This window comes from Xenopus laevis, chromosome 9_10S (assembly GCF_017654675.1).
Source record: "Xenopus laevis strain J_2021 chromosome 9_10S, Xenopus_laevis_v10.1, whole genome shotgun sequence".
NCBI lineage: Eukaryota > Metazoa > Chordata > Amphibia > Anura > Pipidae > Xenopus > Xenopus laevis.
Window position 1 is genome coordinate 65933772 of NC_054388.1, and position 21590 is coordinate 65955361.

Genomic DNA, 21590 nt, shown 5'->3' on the forward strand with positions numbered 1-21590 from the left:
TGTATGGATTTTTAAAAGTAATTGTACATTTACAGCTGTAACCCCCAACAAATAGTAGGATCCCCACCCCAAAGGGCCCACAGTTCTTACCCCTCTGGAATGGAGATCCATGTTTATGTAAATACTTCGCCTGTAGCTGGGCCCAATCAGCCCAGACCACACCAAACAGACTATGGCTTGGGTATGTCAAAGTTAAAAATTACTAGGATAGCAAGTATATTTTAAAAGTAAATGCAAGGGGTGTCAATATGTGTTAAGTTTTGATCAATACACCAAGTCACACTAGCAAGTAAATTATGTATAAATGTTTGCTTGATTGCTGCCTGAACCATTTTAGCAACACATCGATTTGTACGGATTTAGATAGAGATTAGCTTCTAACTGTAGCAGCATATGTCTTCCAAATGCCATCATGACAGCTCAGTGGCAACACAGAACTCTAATTCTTGTACACCTTACTTTTTAAACCCACGAGTGAAAGATCCTTCTAGTCTACAAGCTTCTACAGCATTTTGGCTTTTAGCATCTCGAGCCTTTTTTAGACATGGAAATGGTTGGTGTCACAGCAGACTGCCCATACCAGTTATATTTACTGTATGTGTAATTTGTCACCCTGTAAAGGTTTGGCGATTTGATTACCCATTTCAAGGGTTTACCAGTTTAACACTGGCAAAAAATACACATACAAATGATCTTGTACAGTGCATCTCTTACAATTGACATATATGTACGGTGCAGTAGCATTGCTATTATATTGATAACTGTGGCATGCACATTATTGCACAATTATTGATTGTATGTGATGAGATAGATTAGTAGACACTTCAAATAATTGGCAAGTGAGCCAAGTCTCTTCCACCAGAAGCTCAACGTATATGCACATCAATCCTGTAGTACTGCAACTGTTAGCATCCTTTGGTCCCTAAGCTGAATGTGGCATTTCCTTGTAGCCCCAAACCTACATATACCTTGGCACCACTCCTCTGTCTAACCATGTTTTTTTTATGGAATGGCACCTCTAAATATTGTATATTTTCTTTTAACATTTGTTGTTTTTATCAATAAGGTTTTAGGGACCAGGACGGTTAGAAGCCCACCACCCATGTAGTCACAAAATGTTGTTGGCACAGTTCATGTAATAAACAGTGACAGTTGGAGATCAAAAGGGAAATGGTGGCGTTATTACATTATTTCAATATGTCATAGCCCAAAGATTTATTTCCTGTAGACAGAAGTAATCTAAGCAAAACCTGTGCCAGTGTAAAATGTGTTCCAAAGGAATAAATTGCCCAAACATATTGGTAAATTGTCGCCCTATTGATGCCCATTGGGTAGACTTCCTGTGTTTGAATCCAAATAAATATACCAGTCATATTTAAGTATAGGAAGTAACTACAATATTGTGACATGCCACTCGCCTGCACATGCATAATTAGCTTTTGGTAGTCTGGTAAATGTAGGATGTTGAGCTTAGAGACAGTGACAGCAAGGCTTCGATCAAAACACAGGTTTATTAGGCCCTGGACACTCCCAACAAAATGCAACAGAAAACACAGTTCAGCAACTTCAATGCAAAACATTCAGAGTACAGTACAGAAACTTCAATACAAAACCTTCAGGGTTTTCCATCCTCAGTGCTCTCTCACCATCCAGAGAAACTCTCACCCTCTGGAACTTAAGCGCATTCTGGCTTTTCACTCAGCCCTGCTAGCTTCCCATTCTGGGACTCAGGCTCACTAGCCTCTGACAGTCCCTTCTCCCCTCCAGGGATTTTTGGAAGCAAGACCCTTTCTGCCAGGCAGTGTCTCTCTCAGCAACACCACAACATACCTCCCAACATTTTGGAAGTAAAAAGAGGGACAAACATTTTTTTCCTGCACGTAGCGTAGCAATTTTTTGACCACACCCCTTTCTGTGGCTACACCCCCTAATTACCATGTTTGTTTTACAAAATTTGGCAGGTTATGAAAGTTTGAAAATATTTCTCCTTATCTAAACTGTGTTTTTGTGTCTCAAAATTGTTACAAAGTATCGTATTTGCACCTGTTAGCTGTTCTGGGCTCTCTGCTAAAAGCCAATTACGTGAGAAACTTTGTTTCTTTTTCTGGCTGTTCAGTGCATAGAAAAGAGGGACTTTCCAGTACAAATGAGGGACTGCGGGTTGAGCTGTCAAAAGAGGGACTGTCCCTCCGAAAAAGGGACAGTTGGGAGGTATGCCACACTTCCCTCCACTCTAGGAGGTGTCCAGAGACCCCTAAGGTGTGGTAACACAGCCCTAAACGTTCATTTTAAAGATGTTGTGTTCAAAGTAACTACAAAAATCGTAATTTTATTCTAACAGTCTGGTTTCTGATTGAATTTACAGTGAGGTTTAAATAGTTGCTGTGATGGCAGATACAAATAGAAAAGATATGCAACAAGACAGGCAACCAAAATAAACTACAACTTCCAGCATCGTCCCTACAATGTACCTGGAATTTTAGCTTACACATATTATTCAGCAATTTAAAATAAAAAATTGAGTGAAATTGCTGTATAATGAACTGCTGCAGACCTCAAGGCATTGTTAAATTGCAATTATTCTTAATAGCCTCCAGCCTGTGTTGTGATGTTTAAAGTTGCAGTACAACAACAGCTAATTGCTCTCTAAAAAGAGGCAGTGATCTACTAAGCCATTCGGTAGCTGTTTTCTCTATCTGGGACATTAACCGATATTAACATTACATTTCAGATTAAAGAACACAACGCAGTTATAGTACAAAACAAAAAGCGAGAGTGTACACGATGGTGACAAAAAGCTACAGAACTAAAGCTGAACAACCCACCCCACTTGGACTGCACACGTACAAAGGCAACGTAATGACTTCCATTACATAAAAACTAAGCACGTTTACACTTTCTTGACAGAGATCACCACTTGACATGTGCAACTACACAACCAAGAACGTCCCCGCGCACGAATATGACGTCATTTTGCAAGTTCTGTATACAGCAACACTTATTTCGGAGGCCACGTTCTCCAAACTCCTGTTAAATACATAAAATATTTGTTCGGTACCCAGCATCGATTTGTATACAAACAATGAAACCCCGAAACGCTTTAGTGTAAATTAAACTACAAACGCAGAACGCCTGCGCACGCTGAAGGTCAGCGCGCGCAGCCGCACGATTATCTTCGCGTTGATAACACGCATTTCCGAAAAGCCTCCCTTAGACCTAAGTAATCGAGAAGTCATTACCACGTGACCCTTTCGTGGGGGGGAAAAAAGTTCTGCGAGGAGGCGCTCTGTTATTGGCTAGCTTCGCGGCTGCGCGATTCGGGACTCCTTGAGTCATGCCTGGTTGGTCTCCGCGTTCTCCGTGGTGTATAGGGAGGCGGATCCTCGGGCTCTAATGGTCTCGGGATAGTGCAGGTTACCGTAACTGTATTCCCCAGGACTCGTGGTTCAAAAGGCGCTCACCGCTGTTACTTGAAGTATCTGCTTGGAGATTGGCCGGTTCCCGGGCCCTTTCCCGCCCAGACAGCCCACGTTGAGGTGAGTGATGTCTATTACAGGCCGTAGACTAGTGGTTGTTCTACTATTCGCCTTTTACACCCCCTACAGTCTGGAGCTTGGGCCCCTACCAGTAATCTAGGCAGCGGCGCTCTCTCTCTCTCTCTCTCTCTCTCTCTATATATATTTTGTTTTTGAGAACCTCTGCCTTTGACTGGGTGTTTGTGTAGGGGCTCAGTGGCACTTTGGCTGAAAGCTACAAAGGGACACGTCTGCCTGTATTTGTATGTATATAATTTGTGTGTTCCCTAAACAAATGGGGGCTCCTGTTCTATACTGGTTCATTCACTGAAATTAATTCCAGGCCCCAGGAGACATAGGATACATGAGAAAAACCCTAATTTTGTAGGCAATTATGATTAATATATAGTGTTGCTTTTACTTGCTGCTAAAAATTTATATTAAAGGTATTGTTCACCTGCCAAACACTTTTTTACAATTCAGTTGTTTTTAGATTGTTCCCCAGAAATAAATACTTTCATCAGTTACTTTTATTTTTTTTACTGTTTTTCCAAAATCTAAGTTTAAATTTGAATGTTTGTGTCTCTGGTGTTTGAGTCTGGCAGCTCAGTAATTCAGGTGCAGACTCTGAACTGTTACAATTTTGCAACATTTAGTTGATACATTTCTCAGCAGCGTCTCTGGAGTATTAGCAACTATAGTATCAATTCTGCTGCCTGTAATGAAAACCAGAGATTCTGCTCAGCAGAGACAAAGATAGGAAATATATCAACTACTAGATGTATCCATGTAGAACAGTTTAAAGGGTCGGCGACCCCCCTTCCAGAGCTCCTTCAGAAGGTGAAAAATGGCACTTTAATATTAGAAAAACTGTCACACATAGAAAATAGAAAGTCATTGGAAAAAGTCGTTATTTCTGGTGATCTATCTGAAACCAACTAGTTGTTTGAAGGTGAACCACCCCTTTAAGCCTTAAAAATAGCCCCTTTATTAGAGCTCCCTATAGATGTTCACTGGTCTCTGTTTCAAATGAGGGGTGGGCGTGTCCTAATGGTCCCTGACAGAAGCACAGTAGAAGGTAGACAGCCAATCACAGCCCTATATTCACACAAGCGAAGACAAGCTTCAGTTCCCTATCTGGTCCTGCTAGTTGCTGATTGGTTCCTGACCTACAATGCAGTGAGCTGAGAGCCGTCGGCTCCCCTGCACAGCCTGGGAATTCAGGGAGCAGGAAGTGGAAGAGAAGGGAGGGATTATTAGGGTTTTTGCATAAATGTTCAATAAATCAGCCATAAACACTACATTTTTAAGCACAATTCTTCTGTCTAAATGAGTATAACGCACTGGTACATTCTTATTTTTTACACACAATGTCTCCTTTAATTCGGAGCAATGTGTCTTTGTGTTTGCCGTCTTACAGAATATCTACAGGCTCTGATTTAGGATAGAGAACGTAATGCAGTAATAGATGGGATGAGCTAAAATCAAAAGAATTGCATAAAATGTTAGCTGTTTTGACTGTGTGTGTGTGTGTGTGTGTGTTTGTGTGCTGAAAAAAAGTTGTATATGGGCTGATTTTCTTCAAAAAACCCACTAGTCCTGCCTATCTCTTCCACTTCCTGCTGCCTCCTTTCCCAGGCAGCTAGACTGACCTGTTAGGGAACTAAAGTCTCTTTGCTTGTGTGACTGCAGGGCTGTGATTGGTTGTCCTCCTCCTACTGTGCTTCTGGCAGAGACCGTTAGAACACGTCCACCCTTTATTTGAAACAAGGGCAGTGACTGTACCAGATCAATAGGGAGCTCCAGTCAAGGAGCCATTTTCAAAGATAATATTTTGCTGAAACTAATCTCAGCACAATATATTATTCATTATTGCCTACAATATTAGGGGGTTCACTTATCTTGTATCTCTCCTTTAACAACTGGAGAGTTCCAGGTTAGAGATATCTTTGATTAGTGTAGTGTCTCCAATAGACTCCTTTTTATATAAATAACTCAAGTTTTTAAAAATTTCCTTTTTCTCTATAATAAAAAAAACTGTTCCTTGTACTTGATCCAAACTAAAATATAATTAATCCTTATATGAAGCAAAATCATCCTATTGAGTTTATTTAATGTTTACATGATTCTCTAGTAGACTTAAGGTAGAAAGATCAGTTATCCGCAAAACCCGGAGCATTCTGGATAACAGGTCCCATATCTGTACTAGGTCGAGCTTGAACCTATCAGATATAGCTCCAGACTGATACAGAGTGTTAACATACAGCTTTTCTTTTTTTCTTTCATAGATAAAACCATGGGGGTGAAAGTGCAACGTACTCGTTGTTTTTTTGACATAGCCGTTAACAATGTTCCTGGTAAGAAAAATGAACTTGTTTCTTTTAAACAGTTACCTCACTCGTGACAAATCAAAATTTTAAACAAAAACTAATCCATAAAAGTAACTACATACTAACAGTGTACACCTAGCAAGCAATTAATACATACCTGCTAATATACACGTATATATCATACATTTATGTACCTTTAATGCCAGGATGTCTGACAAACTGTATCTCTTGTAGCCGGAAGAGTTGTCTTTGAACTGTTTTCAGACGTTTGCCCAAAAACTTGTGAAAACTTTCGCTCCCTCTGCACAGGTAGGCAAACGGTCTTTTTGTTCTTATTGATTGTATTGATTTATATAGCACCACAAATGTTCACAGTACTGCACAAGCTGTTACAAAAAGAATGAGTTTAGCGCTAGGTTTCAGTAAACACTTGGTATAAGTACTGAAAGATTTAAGGTACTATGAAATCCCTTTATTGATGCCATTTGTTTTCCTTTTTATTTAGCTCTCTTTCTCTGTACAGCTCTCCTTGTCATAATAAGGATGCTGCTCTGATACTTTGGGAGACCTAATTCTGCTATGTACCTTTTTTCACTATAAGAGGCAATGTTATATAACCATTTATTGTCATGTCCTCCTTTATAATTGCCCAATAACGTGCCCAGCACCTCCCCCCCCCCCCAACTCATTCAAGAGCCTGTCTGTCTGTTAGGGCTTGTAGAGGCTAAATCCACAAGCAACAGAACACCTCTACATTTTGCTGTTCTTTAGGGGGCATAACTATAAGCTTAGCTATATGTGATTATATGTAAATGATGTGTAAGTTCTTTCCATTTTCTTTGTTGCTTTACATTAATAGTCTTTAGTAACAGTGTAAAACCTGTTCCATTCCATATTCACTCTGTATGTCTTTCTTAGGTGAAAGGGGAATTGGAAAGAGCACACAAAAGCCATTGCATTACAAAAACTGCTTGTTTCATAGAGTTGTGAAGGATTTTATGATCCAGGGAGGAGACTTCAGTGAAGGTATGTCGCTATTTATTACTTTGTACAGTTCTTTGTTGTCAACTTCTATCATTTCCCATTTTAAATATTGTTGCGTCTTTTAATATCCTATTTCTCACATGTTCTTTCTGTGCATATTCAGGTAATGGAAGAGGTGGAGAATCCATTTATGGAGGGTTCTTTGAAGGTAAGGAAAAATCCCAAATTTTCATGCAGATGGGCAGATCTCTACTACATTACAACTCTGACTCGGATTATAGTTCTATGTCTCTCAAATTAGACAATTTTGTCCTTTTTGTCTGGCTTGCTGTTAAGATTTTAATTGGTCTTAAAGGGATCCTGTCATCGGAAAACATGTTTTTTTCAAAACGCATCAGTTAATAGTGCTACTCCAGCTAGACATTTTGTCAATTTCCCAGCTGGCCCTGGTCACGTGACTTGTGCCTGCACTTTAGGAGAGAAATGCTTTCTGGCAGGCTGCTGTTTTTCCTTCTCAATGTAAGTGAATGTGTCTCAATGAGACATGGGTTTTTACTATTGAGTGCTGTTCTTAGATCTACCAGACAGCAGTTATCTTGTTTTAGGGAGCTGTTATCTGGTTACCTTCCCATTGTTCTTTTGTTTGGCTGCTGGGGGGGGGGGGAGGGGGTGATATCACTCCAACTTGCAGTCCAGCAGTAAAGAGTTATTGAAGTTTATCAGAGCACAAGTCATATGACTTGGGGCAGCTGGGAAATTGACAATATGTCTAGCCCCATGTCAGATTTCAAAATTGGAGCAGCACTATTAACTGATTCATTTTGAAAAAAAATTTTTTTCCCATGACAGTATCCCTTTAACTTTCTGTTGCTATTAATTTTGGTTAATAACACCTTGGCACTTGGATCCCCCTTGGTCATAAGCTGCTTTTGGATCACTAGTCTTTTGTGTTAGGCAGTGACTTGACTTATTTACACCAGGATGATTCTTGTAGGCCAAAAGAGAAGAAAGAGGACATTGAAAAACCTACATTTTACATTCTAGTTGATTTACACTTGTTAGCAGACATTTAAGTCATCATGTACAAACCTAGCAAGCTGTAGGGAGACTCTTAAAACCTATAGCCTCTTTCACACAAGTCTATAAATTATCCCCAGGATGCTAGTGAAGCTTTTGGGTTGTTGCAAATGGCATTCTCTCCACCTACAGAGAAAACGTCCGTACCATATAGAATAGCCCTGTGTGCAGAATGACAGATATTGTTCATGTCACTGTGGATTGGCATAGAGTTGGTATTTTATCTGCTGGTATTTTTTCTGTCAGAGAGGCAAGTGTGCCAGAGCCATTACTCTTTGTTCATGTGACCAGTGCGCAGTCTATACAAGAGCAGCGGTTCGCAAACTCTGTGCCTTGGGGCAGTGGCTGAGAGGATCTTCACTTGAAGGTCAAAAAGGGTGTGATTAAATGAACAGTAACATCAAAAAATTGTAAGCTCTTTAAAGTAATTCAAATATAATGTACTGTTGCCCTGCACTGGTGAAACAGGTATGTTTACTTCATAAACTCTACTATAGTTTTTTTATCAACAAGCTGCTGTGTAGACATGGGGACCACTATTCAAGGCTCAGGTTACATGGCAGATAACAGATGCATTCTGGAGATTATCATATGTATTATATTACAGAGTTTGTCTGTTATCTATGTAACCTGTGACTTTTCTCCTTTTTCAGCCTAAATGACTACCCCCATGGCTACACAGCAGCCTATTGTATAAACTATAGTAGTGTTTCTGAAGCAAACACACCAATTTTACCAGTGCAGGACAACAGTACATTATATTGTAATTGCTTTAAAATGCTTTTATTTTTTGGCGTTACTGTTCCTTTAAGCAGTGCTTGAAAGTGAATAAGGATGATGTTTGATGTGACCAATTTTTTTGCCATCAGCAATATTCTTGCACTATCTTGAAAGCATGTAATATTTAGGCCTACCAGCCCAGTCAACTCTGATCTCTTTGACAAACCCTAACCACTTTACATGTATAAATAAAAACATAATCGCTCCTTATTGTCAGTCTTTTCTGTAGTTCTCTGAATACTCTCTATGTCTGATGTTCATTTTATGCTTGCAATGGTGGCTGGTAATTGCTTTCTTTTTTGAAGTTAAACTCAGGAAATATGTTTTTTTCTGTTTTATTTAATCCTGAACATTTAGAGGAGTCTTGAAGTGGATAAGTGTATTGGTAAATGGTAAAATGATAAATGGTTGTAGGTGTCATTTGTAAGCTACTTGTATCTCTTATCTTATTGCATTGATGATTGCTCCTGTTGTTTTTGCAAATAGGTATGTTTAGAGGGAACATCTATTTATTTTTTTTTACCTAATTTTTGATTTTCCATTAGATACCTGTTTCTTCTAGTATTCTTATTTGTCCGCATATTAAGATGACCGCATTTTATTTATTTTTATATATATATATATATATATATATATATATATATATATATATATATATATATATATATATATATATATATATATATATATATATATATATATATATATATATATATATATGCTTTAGAAGAAACTTTGGGAACGACTACATAGCCATTGTGCTTCCATTTTGTGTTTTTTTTTTTTTTTGTTTTTTTTTTCTAAGCTTATTCCATTAATGGGATTATTGCATATCAATGTATAGTATGCATGTGATTGGCTACAAATATAGTAATCAAGCTGGTTAGACCTGCATTTTTGTTTATTTAGATAACACTACATGTATGTGTAGTAGAGATAGTATTGCACTTGTTTATCAACTCTGGGCACATTTGTGCCTGAATGGTAACACATAGTTACCAATCCGTGACCAATCGGTAATTACAAAGAAAACAACAGCATTACTGCCCAGGTGCAAATTTGCCTAGTGTTCATAAATGAGCCTCCGTGAGAGAAAACACATATATTTAATATGCTGTATGTATTCCACCTGTTACAGAGAGAGAGAGAGAAGGAAGGAGGTCCCTGCTTTGTACTGATAACCGGAAGTCTTCTCTGTTGATTACTAAAACAGTAACCCATAACCAGCACAGTTCTTTGTAGTAAAGTTTCTCAATCCTTTTAGATGAAAACTTCTCTGTTCAGCACAACAAAGAATTCCTACTCTCTATGGCCAATAGAGGAAAGGACACAAATGGATCACAATTTTTTATGTACGTATTGAGTAGCTTTTCCATACATTACTTCACTGAAATCACTGAAAAGCACCATTGTTCCTCTCAGATCCACCATTCTTGCTCAGTGCAATATGTCCCTTAAAGGGGGTGTAAAGGCAATAAGAAAAAAGAAACCTGTGGCCAATAGACTTTAATTAATTAAAAAATGTCTGCCGTTTTTATAAGAAACCTGACTGTATGCAGTGAAATCCCCCCCCCCTTCATTTTACTTGCTCTGACTGCTGCAGATGGGAATCTTCAGACAGTTCCTAACTGCTCTGCAGGGAAACAGTCATACTTTCAAATGGCAGGGGGGAGGGATTCCCAGAACTCGAGCAGCTTTGTTTGTTTCTCTGTAGAACAGCTGGCAACCATGTAGAGGTTTATATCTACAGCCATCGGAGCAAAAAAAAAAATTAAGGGAGAATTTCACTGTATACAGTCAGGTTCCTTATAAAAAATGTACAGATTTTTTAATTGAAGTTTGGGATAGGTTTCTTTTTTCAGTTAATAAAGTAAAAATGGGATTTTATTTTTACCTTTACATCCCCTTTAAAGGAATTGTTCAGTGTAAAAATAAAAACTGTGTAAATAGATAGGCTGTGCAAAATAAAACATGTTTCTAATATAGTTAGTTAGCCAAATATGTAATTTATAAAGGCTGGAGTGGTTGGATGTCTAACATAACAGAACATAGCCCAATTTCCTGCTTTTCAACTCTCTTGGTTTCCACTGACTGTTTACCAGGCAGTAACCAATAAGAGGCTTGAAGGGGGTCACATGGGTCATATATGTTGCTTTTCAATCTGAGCTGAATGCTAAAGATCAATTGCAGACTCACTGAACAGATATGTGGCCCCCCTTCAAGTCGCTGACTAACTCAGAGTTAGAGAGCTGAAAAGCAGGAAGTAGTGTTCTGGCTATTATGTTACACATCCAGTCACTCCAGCCTTTATACATTACATTTTTGGCTAACTAACTATATTAGAAACATTTTTTATTTTGCACAGCCTATCTATTTACACAGTTTTTACGCTGAACAATTCCTTAAATGTTTCCAGCTCTAGCTGCAGGGACAAAGATCATGGAGCCAGATTTAAACCGATAAACTGTGATTATATATGGAGGATGATTTTGCTGCAGCCATTGGTTCTGGAGAGTTGTATTGAGCAATACAAAAACTATAAAATCCACATTAGATTACATGATAGCACAGAACCCAGTGCAGTCTGCATATTCTGATTATTGATCAGTATTGCTGTAACTGCTTCTGGCAGATATTTGACTTGTGCTGTTTTGATAATTTATGACTATCCCTTTGCAGCAGCCCAAACTACACTGAGCATGTGCTTAGTCTTGGTCTTGCAAAGATGTTTAACAAAGTTAAAAGATGGTGACCCACTGTGGCCAACTTTGAAAGGATCAATCATTCGTTTAATTAGGCTTGTGGTGCAGTAAGTTTATGTTTAGTATACAAAATACAGCATTTCTAGCATTATTCCATTTTAGACATGTTTCCCTTTAATACTGGCCCTTCTGTGCAAGATATGTGCCTCTAGGAGGTTTTGACTGGTAGTAGCTATAAAAACAATGCATGTGCCCTAGCATTAGCGTGTTATATTTCATACTTTCATATGTTGTATAAAGCCATTCATTTTGTTTTTTCTGTTCATTAAGTTTTTTTCAACCTAACTAAATCTGATCCAGGCATTCTCCAGGTAGCATTCTAGTACTGCGAATGAGCCTTTCAAATCAAGAGTAATGGATTCTGCCTTGTGGGACACTTGCTCTAGGTTTGAATGTATTTTAAAAATTACTAAAGTAAGGTCCTACTGTTGGTTTCTAGAATGGAAATAAAGGTGGCCATGAAAATTAGGAAATACGATGCCCTATGCAGGCTGAAAACGTAACTGAATTTGTACATATTTTCCTGTAAAACTACACTACTTTACACCATATTATACATTGTTTTTTGAAGTACCTTTTCTAATGACAATCTCATTAGGGTAGTGGCCCAAAGGAACATTACAGTGTTTAGGCTTTATATTAATATACATCTGTTTTAAAGGGAAAGTAACATATATCTACACATTGTGTGCATTATTTTCCAGTACCCTTGTGTTCTGGCACAGCCATCAGTGACATTAGATTATTGTCTTTTTCCTCCATCCACTCTGGGTTAGACAGGCTGTTATAGAACGCGTGGGTAGTAAATCACCCAGGTGGAGCTATATGTTAATTGCCCCTTCTTAATGTTAATTGATTTTTACAGGTATGTTGCATTTGGGATATTCAAAAGGCTTATTTCATTCATTTTTTTCCCCTCCTTTTTCTGATGTCACAGAATAACTAAACCTACACCTCACTTGGATGGGTAAGCATTCATTCTTTTTATTCAAGCATTTCTGTATGATTTTAAGCCTTTATATTTAAACAAACTTAATACAAACGTTCTGGATATGTATCTTTTTTTTATAGGCTTCATGTTGTTTTTGGCCAAGTAATTTCTGGACAAGATGTTGTGAGGGAGATTGAGAATCAAAAAACAGATGCATCCAGCAAACCAAGTGTAGAAATTAGCATACAGAATTGTGGAGAGCTTGTCCAGAAATCTAAAGGTAGGTACCCTATGCACCATCCAGTAAATTTCACCTGGTTTCTTTATTAAATTAACATGGGTGAGTTTTTCTGTGGCATTCTGAAAAATCTGAACCTATGTGCAATCCATAAAGGCCTTTATGGATTGCACATAGGTTCAGATTTATCCGAATGTGAATTTAGAACTCGCCACAGAAAAACTCACCCATGTTCTATTCAATCCTATGGGATTTTTAGAATCGTATCTATCAATGGAGTTCAACATTTGATAAATATGCTTTTAATTATCCAATAGGAATGAATAGAAAGTGAGTGAGTTTTATTGTGGCGAGTTCTAAATTCACACTGATAAATTTGCTCCATTTGCTAAATTTGCTCCATAATGTTTACTTAACCTGCTCTACAGCATATCTGGATAGCATTGCATTTTTATTCAAAAATACTTTTGCTTTCATTCTTTAGGATTGATGAGTTGTATATTAATCTGTTGTATGAATGTGCATTAAACTGAAAAACCCACTGGTCCCTGGTACCATTGTAGTGGTGCTGCCATCTTGCCTCCTTTCAGCCTTGTAGCAGCTGTGTCTGTTTGGTAGTTAAGAAAGCATCAGCCACTTTATAGTATCCTTGTTGAATGGATGGTCAAGCTCTTGCTAGGGGTATTAGTCATACAATAAAGAACAAGCTTTCTGATTCCCATCAGAAAGGCCTGATGGGAATTCTCATAGACCGAGGGCCCATTAATATAGACTTCTGCAAAATATTTTAATAACATTTTTTGCTGAACAGATATTAAAAATGTTCTTAAGCCATACTGATAAATAGTTTGTACATAAAGGCAAACTAACCCCTAAATAAATATGGCTTAAAATGCCATATTGTAAATACTGAACTTATTACACCAGCCTAATGTTTCAGCTTCTCAATAGCAGCAATGATCCAGGACTTGGTGGACTTTGAGCAGCTGTTGAGAAGCTAAGCTTAGGGGTCATCACACATAATCAAGTAGAAAATGAGGTTGGCCTTGTAATATAAGCTGATGCTACAAGGCTCATTATTAAATTCTGATGTTTGTTGCATTAGTTTATTTGCTGCCATGTAGTAATTATCTGTATTTATAACTAATCAGCCTTATATTGTGAAATTGATATTCTATGTGTACTGTATATTCTATGTGTACTGTATATCATGAGTGGGTCCCTCAGCTCAGTAAGTGACAGCAGCACAGGGCATGTGCAGTGAATCAACAGAAAAGAAGATGGGGAGCTACTGGGGCATCTTTGGAGGTACAGATCTTCCCGGCTAAATGGCTGTGGTTGCCTTGGGCCCAAACCATGTACAACGTTTCTAGCCTACCTTTATGTTTAAGGTTTATTTCTCCTTTAAGCTATAATTTTCTGTCAAAAAAAAAAAAGTTGAGCTGTAAAAGTTCTATACTGGTTGTTTCTGTGAACTTTTGGAGCAAAGATCTAAAGGTGGCCATACGTGGGCTGATAAAATCTGCCATCTCGGACTTTCCAGTCCATGTTGGCAACTTATTGGTCTGTGTTTGTTCACCAAAAACCTTCATTCCTGTTCTGTACTTTTCAGTAACCTGACCCTGCCAAAAGGATGTTTTATTGTTTATTTTTCTAAACATTACAGCCAAGAAAGAGAGGAAAAGACATAAATCCTCCTCATCGAGTGACTCTGAAGACTCCAGCGCCTCTGATTCATCATCTGACTCATCCTCTGATTCCAAAAGTGAGGATGAAGAAAAGTCAAAAAAGAAAAAAAGGAAACACAAGAAAAATTCCAAAAAGCAGAAAAAGGAGAAAGGGAAGAGGAAAAAAGCTAAGAAAAGGTATGTTTTACTATGTTTCTGTAAAAACAATTGGATCACAATCCTCTCTAAATTCTGTTACTGAAAGGGGCATTTTAAAATGTTCACCGGTGTATTATAGAAAGGAAAATAAACAGTGAAACATTTCCATTCTATATGCTCTTACTTCTCAGTGACACTGTTTGCTGGAACATTGATAATTTGACATGGCATGTAGGGCTCTCGTACAATGAGGGGCCTTGCATGGCACGTGAGCTGACATATTTTGGCCAAAGTGTGCTAAATACACCCCATTTTTGAAATAAATATTTATAAAATCTGCAGTTGAATGCTGGCAATAATTCTCTGTTAGGCAAGCGCTGGTACAGGCACACTTCTAACTGGTCAACACTAAGCTTGGGTTAAGCTTTCTTGATTTCTTGATATTGCTTAGTGGAAATGTTAACAGCCCTTCTAGACTTATTATTCTTTAACTTCAGGTTCAGTCTGTGATTCTAAAAAGACACTCCCCCCAAAAAAATAAAACCGCAATCATTTTAGGTTCCTTTATTTTATGTCCCTCAGCAGTCTGCACTATAATTTTTGAGCTTTAAAGATTACTTTATTATTATTATTTTTTTTTTTTAGCCCTGATGAAGATCAAAATGAGGATCAGGAACTCCAGGTGACCTCTACTGTCCGTCCAGAGGAGATCCCAACAATACCTGAAAACAAGTTTTTAATGAGAAAAAGCCCTGAAAGAACAGATGAGAAAGAAAGCCAAAGGAATGACAGGGAAAGGGAGCGTGATAGGTAAGCATGGTGCAACTGCTCTGGAATTATTTCCTTAGTATTAAATCAGCCACATCAATTCATGAGTGATCAATTTGTCCAGTAGTTTTTGCAATCACTGCTGCTGGATATTGGGAGAAAGGGGGGCAGATTCACTAAAGGGAGAAGTGGCCGTTGCTAGTGAAAATTTGCCAGACATCTCATCCACAGTGACATCACCAATTTACTAACAGACATAGAGGACAATTCACTAGAGAAAGAGACTGTTGCTAGTGCAGTTTTGCACCCTATAACCTGGCACAATTTTGCTCAGGTGAACGATCTTACTACGCAAATGTGTGAATTTTACAGAAAGTTACCTCTTTCGCCAGAGTTTCCCTTACCACCTTTGACCTGACGAACTGATAAAATTAATCTTCAACCTCCTCAATCTTATGTCAGTGACATTATATCCTGTATGCCAGAAAGTTATAAAAGTTCTAAAAAATAAAAACGCTGGCCTTTTGGATTGCCTTCAAAAGTCCTAACTATAAACTAAAGATTTTTGTTTTAACATTTCTTTCCCAGCCATTTGAGGGGCATGCCACATTTGTTTTATGGTGGGCTTATGTCTAGGGCATTAGAGGATCTCTTTTGCTTCCTTGAACTTTTGTAATAATAAGTGGCCACTTCCAGCATTTGCACCAACATCTCTAATAAAGACATCTATACGACCTATATGTACCCGCCCTATTCAAATTGATCTAAGCGTAAAAGTACTAATGAAGTTTCTCTTGGCAGAATTGAACGCTAGCGAAAGTTCTCTAGGAAAAGGTTGCACTGACGAATTAATGCTAGCGAAACTTCGCCAGCGTTCGGCTGTTGAGACGCAACTTCACATTTAGCAGTGAATTAGCGTAGTGGTAACTAATTTACAACTGGAGTGCAGTGTGGCGGATCATTCGCTGACGAAAATTCAGCCTTTATTAAATTTGCCCCAGGGTGTTTTATCCACTGCTACCTGAAGTGCACCAATCTGTGCCCCTAATACTGTTTAATCAGTTAAACCCTCTTAAAGGCTACATGGAGGGGTGACGGACAATCTCTGTGCTTAAATCTATCACTGCTTTGCATTTTAGATAGAAAGAGATATAATTAATTTATACCAATACCGCGCCACTGCACTATTGACAAAGAAGGGGGGGGGGGCTGCTTCCTTGAATATCACCGTTCGCACCAGGTTAAAACGACCTCTGAAATAGAATGCAAAAGGAAGTGCACACATAGAGTAGTATTGTCTCAATTAAGATAAGTAATAAAGCCCCTAGAGCCACCAAGTGTTTAAAATGGTGCCTGGAGAGCTCTCCATGCACCATTTTAAACACTCTGTGGCTCTAGGCTAGGGGCTTAATTTACTTATCTTAATTGCGACAATACTACACTATGTGTGCACTGCTTTGCATTTGTCTGGGTGCATTACATTCAATGATATTAGGAGAGGTGACCGGTGGAAAGGGGCATTTTGTCTGTGACGGACAACATCCTGTCCTCCACTTTCTTAACGGGGTCGTTCACCTTTACGTTCACTTTTAGTATGTTATAGAATGGCCATTTCTAAGCAACTTCAATTGGTTTTCAATATTTATTTTGTATCGTTTTTTTTTTTTTTATTTATCTACCTTCTCCTTTTGACTCTTTCCAGCTTTCAAATGGGGTCACTGGCCCCATCTATAAACATCTAAGGCTACACATTTATTGTTATGGTTACTTTTATAATCATCTTTCTATTCAGTCCCTCTCCTATTCATATTCCAGTCTCTCAATAAAAAGATAAATAATAAAGCAATTGCGAATTGTCTCAGAATATCACTCTCTACATTATACTAAGAGTTAATTTAAAGGTGAACAACCCCTTTAAAAAGGGAAATTTGTATTTGTGATGAGATTGTAGAAGAAGAATACCTAATATTTCAGTAAAAGTAACTTGCTTTCCAACTGAGTAATCTGTTTGTAACATCGTTATGGTTTTGTTACATGTGACTTTGCAGTTCACTTGGTTGCATCTTTAAACATGACAGTTTTTGGTTACTCTTAAGTTGTTATAATTTATTTTATTTATAATTCTTTTTTATTAAAGTATTTGGCTAATTAACTATTCTTTTGTTCTTAATTTTAGCAACATGCAAGCATCCCTTTACCAGAGGAGGTTATTGGTAACCAGATCTGGAAGAAAAATCAAGGGAAGGGGACCTAGAGTAAGTGTAATCATTGGGGTGATGGTCATTGTTTGTTTTTGTTTTTTTAAATGTACATTACATAAATAGTTGCACCCCTTTCCTGCTTTTCTAGCGTTACCGCACTCCTTCCAGATCTAGGTCAAGAGATCGCTTTAGGAGAAGTGAGACACCTCCACATTGGAGGCAAGAAATGCAAAGAACGCAGAGAATGCGCTATTCTAGTGGAGAACGCTGGATCAAAGGAGACAAGTATGCAGCACTGCAAATATTTTAAATTGTTGGCTGTTTATATCATTTATAGATCTGAAATGTTATGTTTGGACTGCCCAACAGCACATTGCACTTGCAGCATAGTTCTATTCCAATTCCTTCAGCTAAACCGCTAAATCCTATTAGAAATATTCAGTTCTGAGATGGTTACTATTAGAATATCCATCTTTTGGGCCAGTACATGGACAGGCCAGTTGGCTGGACTTCCTAAATTGGTTATCTACCTTCTGTGTGGACTGCATGACTGATTCTGTCTTGATTTTTATTGTGCAGTTTTTATTCCTAAATTACACTGTTTATACTGCAAATAATTCACTCTGCCATGTAAAATTTAATTCCTGAACCAATAAGTGTATTTTTTTTAGTTGCAATATTGGTGTGTAGGCAGCCATCTCAGTTCATTTTGCCTGGTCATGTGCTTTTCAGGAAGTGCCAGTGCTGCATAATGGAAGTCCTTTCTGACAGGCGGCTGTTTCTCCTACTCAATCTAACTGAAGGAGTCACAGTGGGACTTGTGCCTGGCCGAAACCAATCGTAATTGCAAATTAGGGGCGGGAAGGAAACTCATGTGACTTTTAGTCCAAAAAGTAGGAAGTTAAAAAGTTTCCCCACTTTTTCCTTTCCTGACTTTAATTTGCATATGCAAATTAGGATTCAGTTCAGTATTCGGCCGAATCTTTCACAAAGGATTCGGGGATTAAGCCAAATCCAAATAGTGGATTCGGTGCATCCAAAGTATTTTTACTATTGAGAGCTGTTCTTATATATATATATACCAGGGAGCTGTTATCTGGTTAACTTCCCATTGTTCTGCTGATGGGGGCGGGAGAAGGAAGGGGGTGATATTCCAACTTGCAGTGCAAGTTTTCCCATGACAGTATCCCTTTAAGTTTCTTATTGTTTCTGTTTGCTGATTGTGTAGTCTAGCAGCTTTGAATACAATGTTTATTAAAACACTTTACACTATCCAGCAGTTTTCCTCTTGGAAACAAATGTCCTTATTTTTGAGTTCTACAATTTATTGGCTTTTTTTCCCTTTCTTTTAGGAGTGAAATGAATGATAAGGACAATCAGAAAAGCCCAGTGAGAGGAAGGGAGCGGAAGTCATCTGATCAGATGCCAGTATCCGAAAGCCCCAGCAAAAGAGGAGATCTGGAAAAACAAAAAGATCCTAAATCAGCAAGCAAAGAGAGAGAGGTGAAGAAAGATACTGAAAAGGATGAAAGACCGAATAAAAACCGAAGCAGCAAAAGGACAAAGTCTGAAAGACGAAGTGAAAGTAAAGAAAACTCAAAAAGTAATAAAGATTCCAAACACGGCAAACATGATGTGAAAGCAAGATCAAAAAGCAAAGAACGAGTGCATGAAAAAGAAAAGGAAAAGAACTCTAGTGATAAAGCTAAAGAAAAGGATAGGAGCAAAAGCAAAGAGCGGATGAAACCCTCTTCATCAAAAAGTGAGAGGGCAAAAAGCAAGGAGAAAGATAAAACCAGAGAACGGCAGGGAAAATCAAGGAGTAGGGAAAGAGAATCTACTAGAACTAAGCATGACTCCAATAGCAGGGCTAAAGAGCGCAGCAAAAGTAGAGAGAATAGCCGAAGAGCAAGGTCCAGAAGCAGAGACAATACCCGTACCAGAAGTCGGGATCATGCTAAAAGCAAAGATAGAGACAATAAAAGGAGGGGAAGGTCCAGAAGCAGAGACAGAAAAGGAACTCCAGACAAGTCCAAGAATAAAGAAAGCAAGAGCAGGGCTGACTCGAACGATTCCAGCAAGAGTCAAAGTAAGAATAAAGATTCCCTTCGAAAAGGTGAAAGCAAACATTCTCATAAATCTAGTGATCATGAAAGCCATAAAAGAAGGCACTCTAAGAGCAGCAGCCCAGAGAACAAACATTCAAAAAAAGGTAGGGAACACGATAGAAGTCCAGACTCCACAAACATACATGGCAAAGACCGTGAAGAGCGATCTTCTACCCATAAAAATAGGGATAAAGATAAAACAAGGAAATCTTCCCATGATGACAAAGAGTTGAGGAAAAAATCCAGGAGCCGGGACAGGGATTTATCCAGTATAAAAGATAAGAAAAACAATCCTTCAAGTCCTGCAAGTGCCGAGAAATGAAGTGTAAATAATATTTTAGTTCCATTCTCTGTATTTTTTTTTTTTTTTTTTTTTTTAGAAGATGTACGTACACTGAGGGATATCTTTGTTTTCTTTTCTGTTATGTCATACTGGACTTTAGTTTCACCTTTTTTCATAAGCCTCAATCTGGAACGTTTGTATTGCAGATGTTTTAATAAACTTTCAATGAAAAAGAAACCAAGGTGTAATACTTTCAAATTTAAAGGCAGCTCCCCCCTCCCGCTTATTGCTACTGAAAAGGGTTTTAGAAACATTTTCTCCTGCTATTGTCTGGAGGGTTTTGGCACAATGAAAATGCCCAAATACCATTTCCAGACTTAGTATTAAAGCATAAGATTTTTGTCTTTTTTTTTTTTTTACCCCAAATCTCTGTATTGTAAAATGGTTTAGCGTCATTCTTACTTAGAATTCATTCTTGCAGCCTAAATCCGCAGGGGGAAGCTGTTTGTCTATATAGTCTGCTTGCAGTGATCTGTTTTATTGAACGTCTTTGAAGTCAGCTGCACAATTTATTGCTTGTATATAACTTGCAAGATTTGAACTGAATTTTTACATTTTCAGAAAAGAATTTGATAGTTTGATGTGTCTGCTTTAAAATGTTTCTGCTTTATGATTTGCATTAGCCTATGTTCTTTGTATCGTATAATGTGCCATTTGCTCTGTCTCATAACATAATTCATTCATTGTATGGCCAGGGCCACCGACTGTCGATTAAAATAAATGGTCCGGCACAGAGTCTTGTGTGGGTTCCTACTGTGCTTTTGACTTTAAGCCCTTAGTTGTCTAGTACAAGACAAAAGAATTGTTGATGCAAAGTGCCAACACATTTGTAAATACCATTTTACCAATTTGGTAGAGGTCAAACAGAGCAATTTTGCCTTTTGTAAACTGAAACTAGCCCCAATACAAGAGGAAGAGAAGGACTTCTTGGCATGGCTGGTGTCAATTGGGAAAAACCACTTTAAAACAAGTGTACATACCAAAAGTTGTTGCCACCCTAAAGTGTGTTGATACATCAGTGCTATTGATCATTGGAGAGGAAACAAACCAGTCATACAGGGAAGGTGTGGCAATGCATGCCAGTCAGAGCACCACGAAAGAGCCTACTCTCTTAAAGGGAATCTACGGTCAAATAGAAAATGAAAGTAAATTTGCTGAGTTTTTGTGAGGTCTTTGGCTAATTTGTTTTCAACGTTTAAGGGTTTGGTCTTTGCAGTTGGTCTTTACTTTTTCTTTTTATAGGTTTTGAATTATTTGCCTTCTTCTTCTGACTTTCCAGCTTTCAAATGGGGGGTCACTGAACCAATATTAAAACAAATGCTCTGTAAGGCTGCAATGAATTGTTATTGCAACTTTATATTACTTCTCTTTTTATTCAGGCCCTCTCATATTCATATTGCAGGCTCTTATTTAAATGAATGCATGGTTGTTAGGGTAATTTGAACCCTAGCACCCAGATTGCTGGAATTACAAACTGGAGAGCTGCTGAATACGAATCTAAATAACTCGAAAACCACAAACAATAGAATGAAATGAAAACCAGTATGTCTCAGAATATCACTTTCTATATTATACTAAATATTAATGTAAAGGTGAACCCCTTTAAAGGAGAAGGAAAGCTACAGAGGCATTTTATTGCCAATAGATCAGCTGCAATAGTGCAAGCTAGAATGCTATATTTATTCTGTGGAATATTTTACCATACCTGAGTAAAAAGATCTTGAAGC

General features: G+C 38.0%; 1 protein-coding gene across 1 annotated transcript; it reads left to right on the top strand.

Moving 5' to 3' along the window:
• The first annotated feature begins 2966 nt into the window (after window positions 1–2966).
• ppig.S (peptidylprolyl isomerase G (cyclophilin G) S homeolog) lies at window positions 2967–20040 on the top strand. The gene is made up of 13 exons (XM_018238849.2): window positions 2967–3536; window positions 5804–5872; window positions 6080–6154; window positions 6764–6871; window positions 6993–7037; window positions 9951–10038; window positions 12386–12415; window positions 12520–12659; window positions 14284–14482; window positions 15089–15253; window positions 17388–17466; window positions 17561–17697; window positions 18765–20040. The coding sequence occupies exons 2-13, from the start codon at window positions 5812–5814 to the stop codon at window positions 19840–19842; spliced, it is 2205 nt and encodes a 734-aa protein (XP_018094338.1). The 5' UTR covers window positions 2967–3536; window positions 5804–5811; the 3' UTR covers window positions 19843–20040.
• Window positions 20041–21590: the final 1550 nt, after the last annotated feature.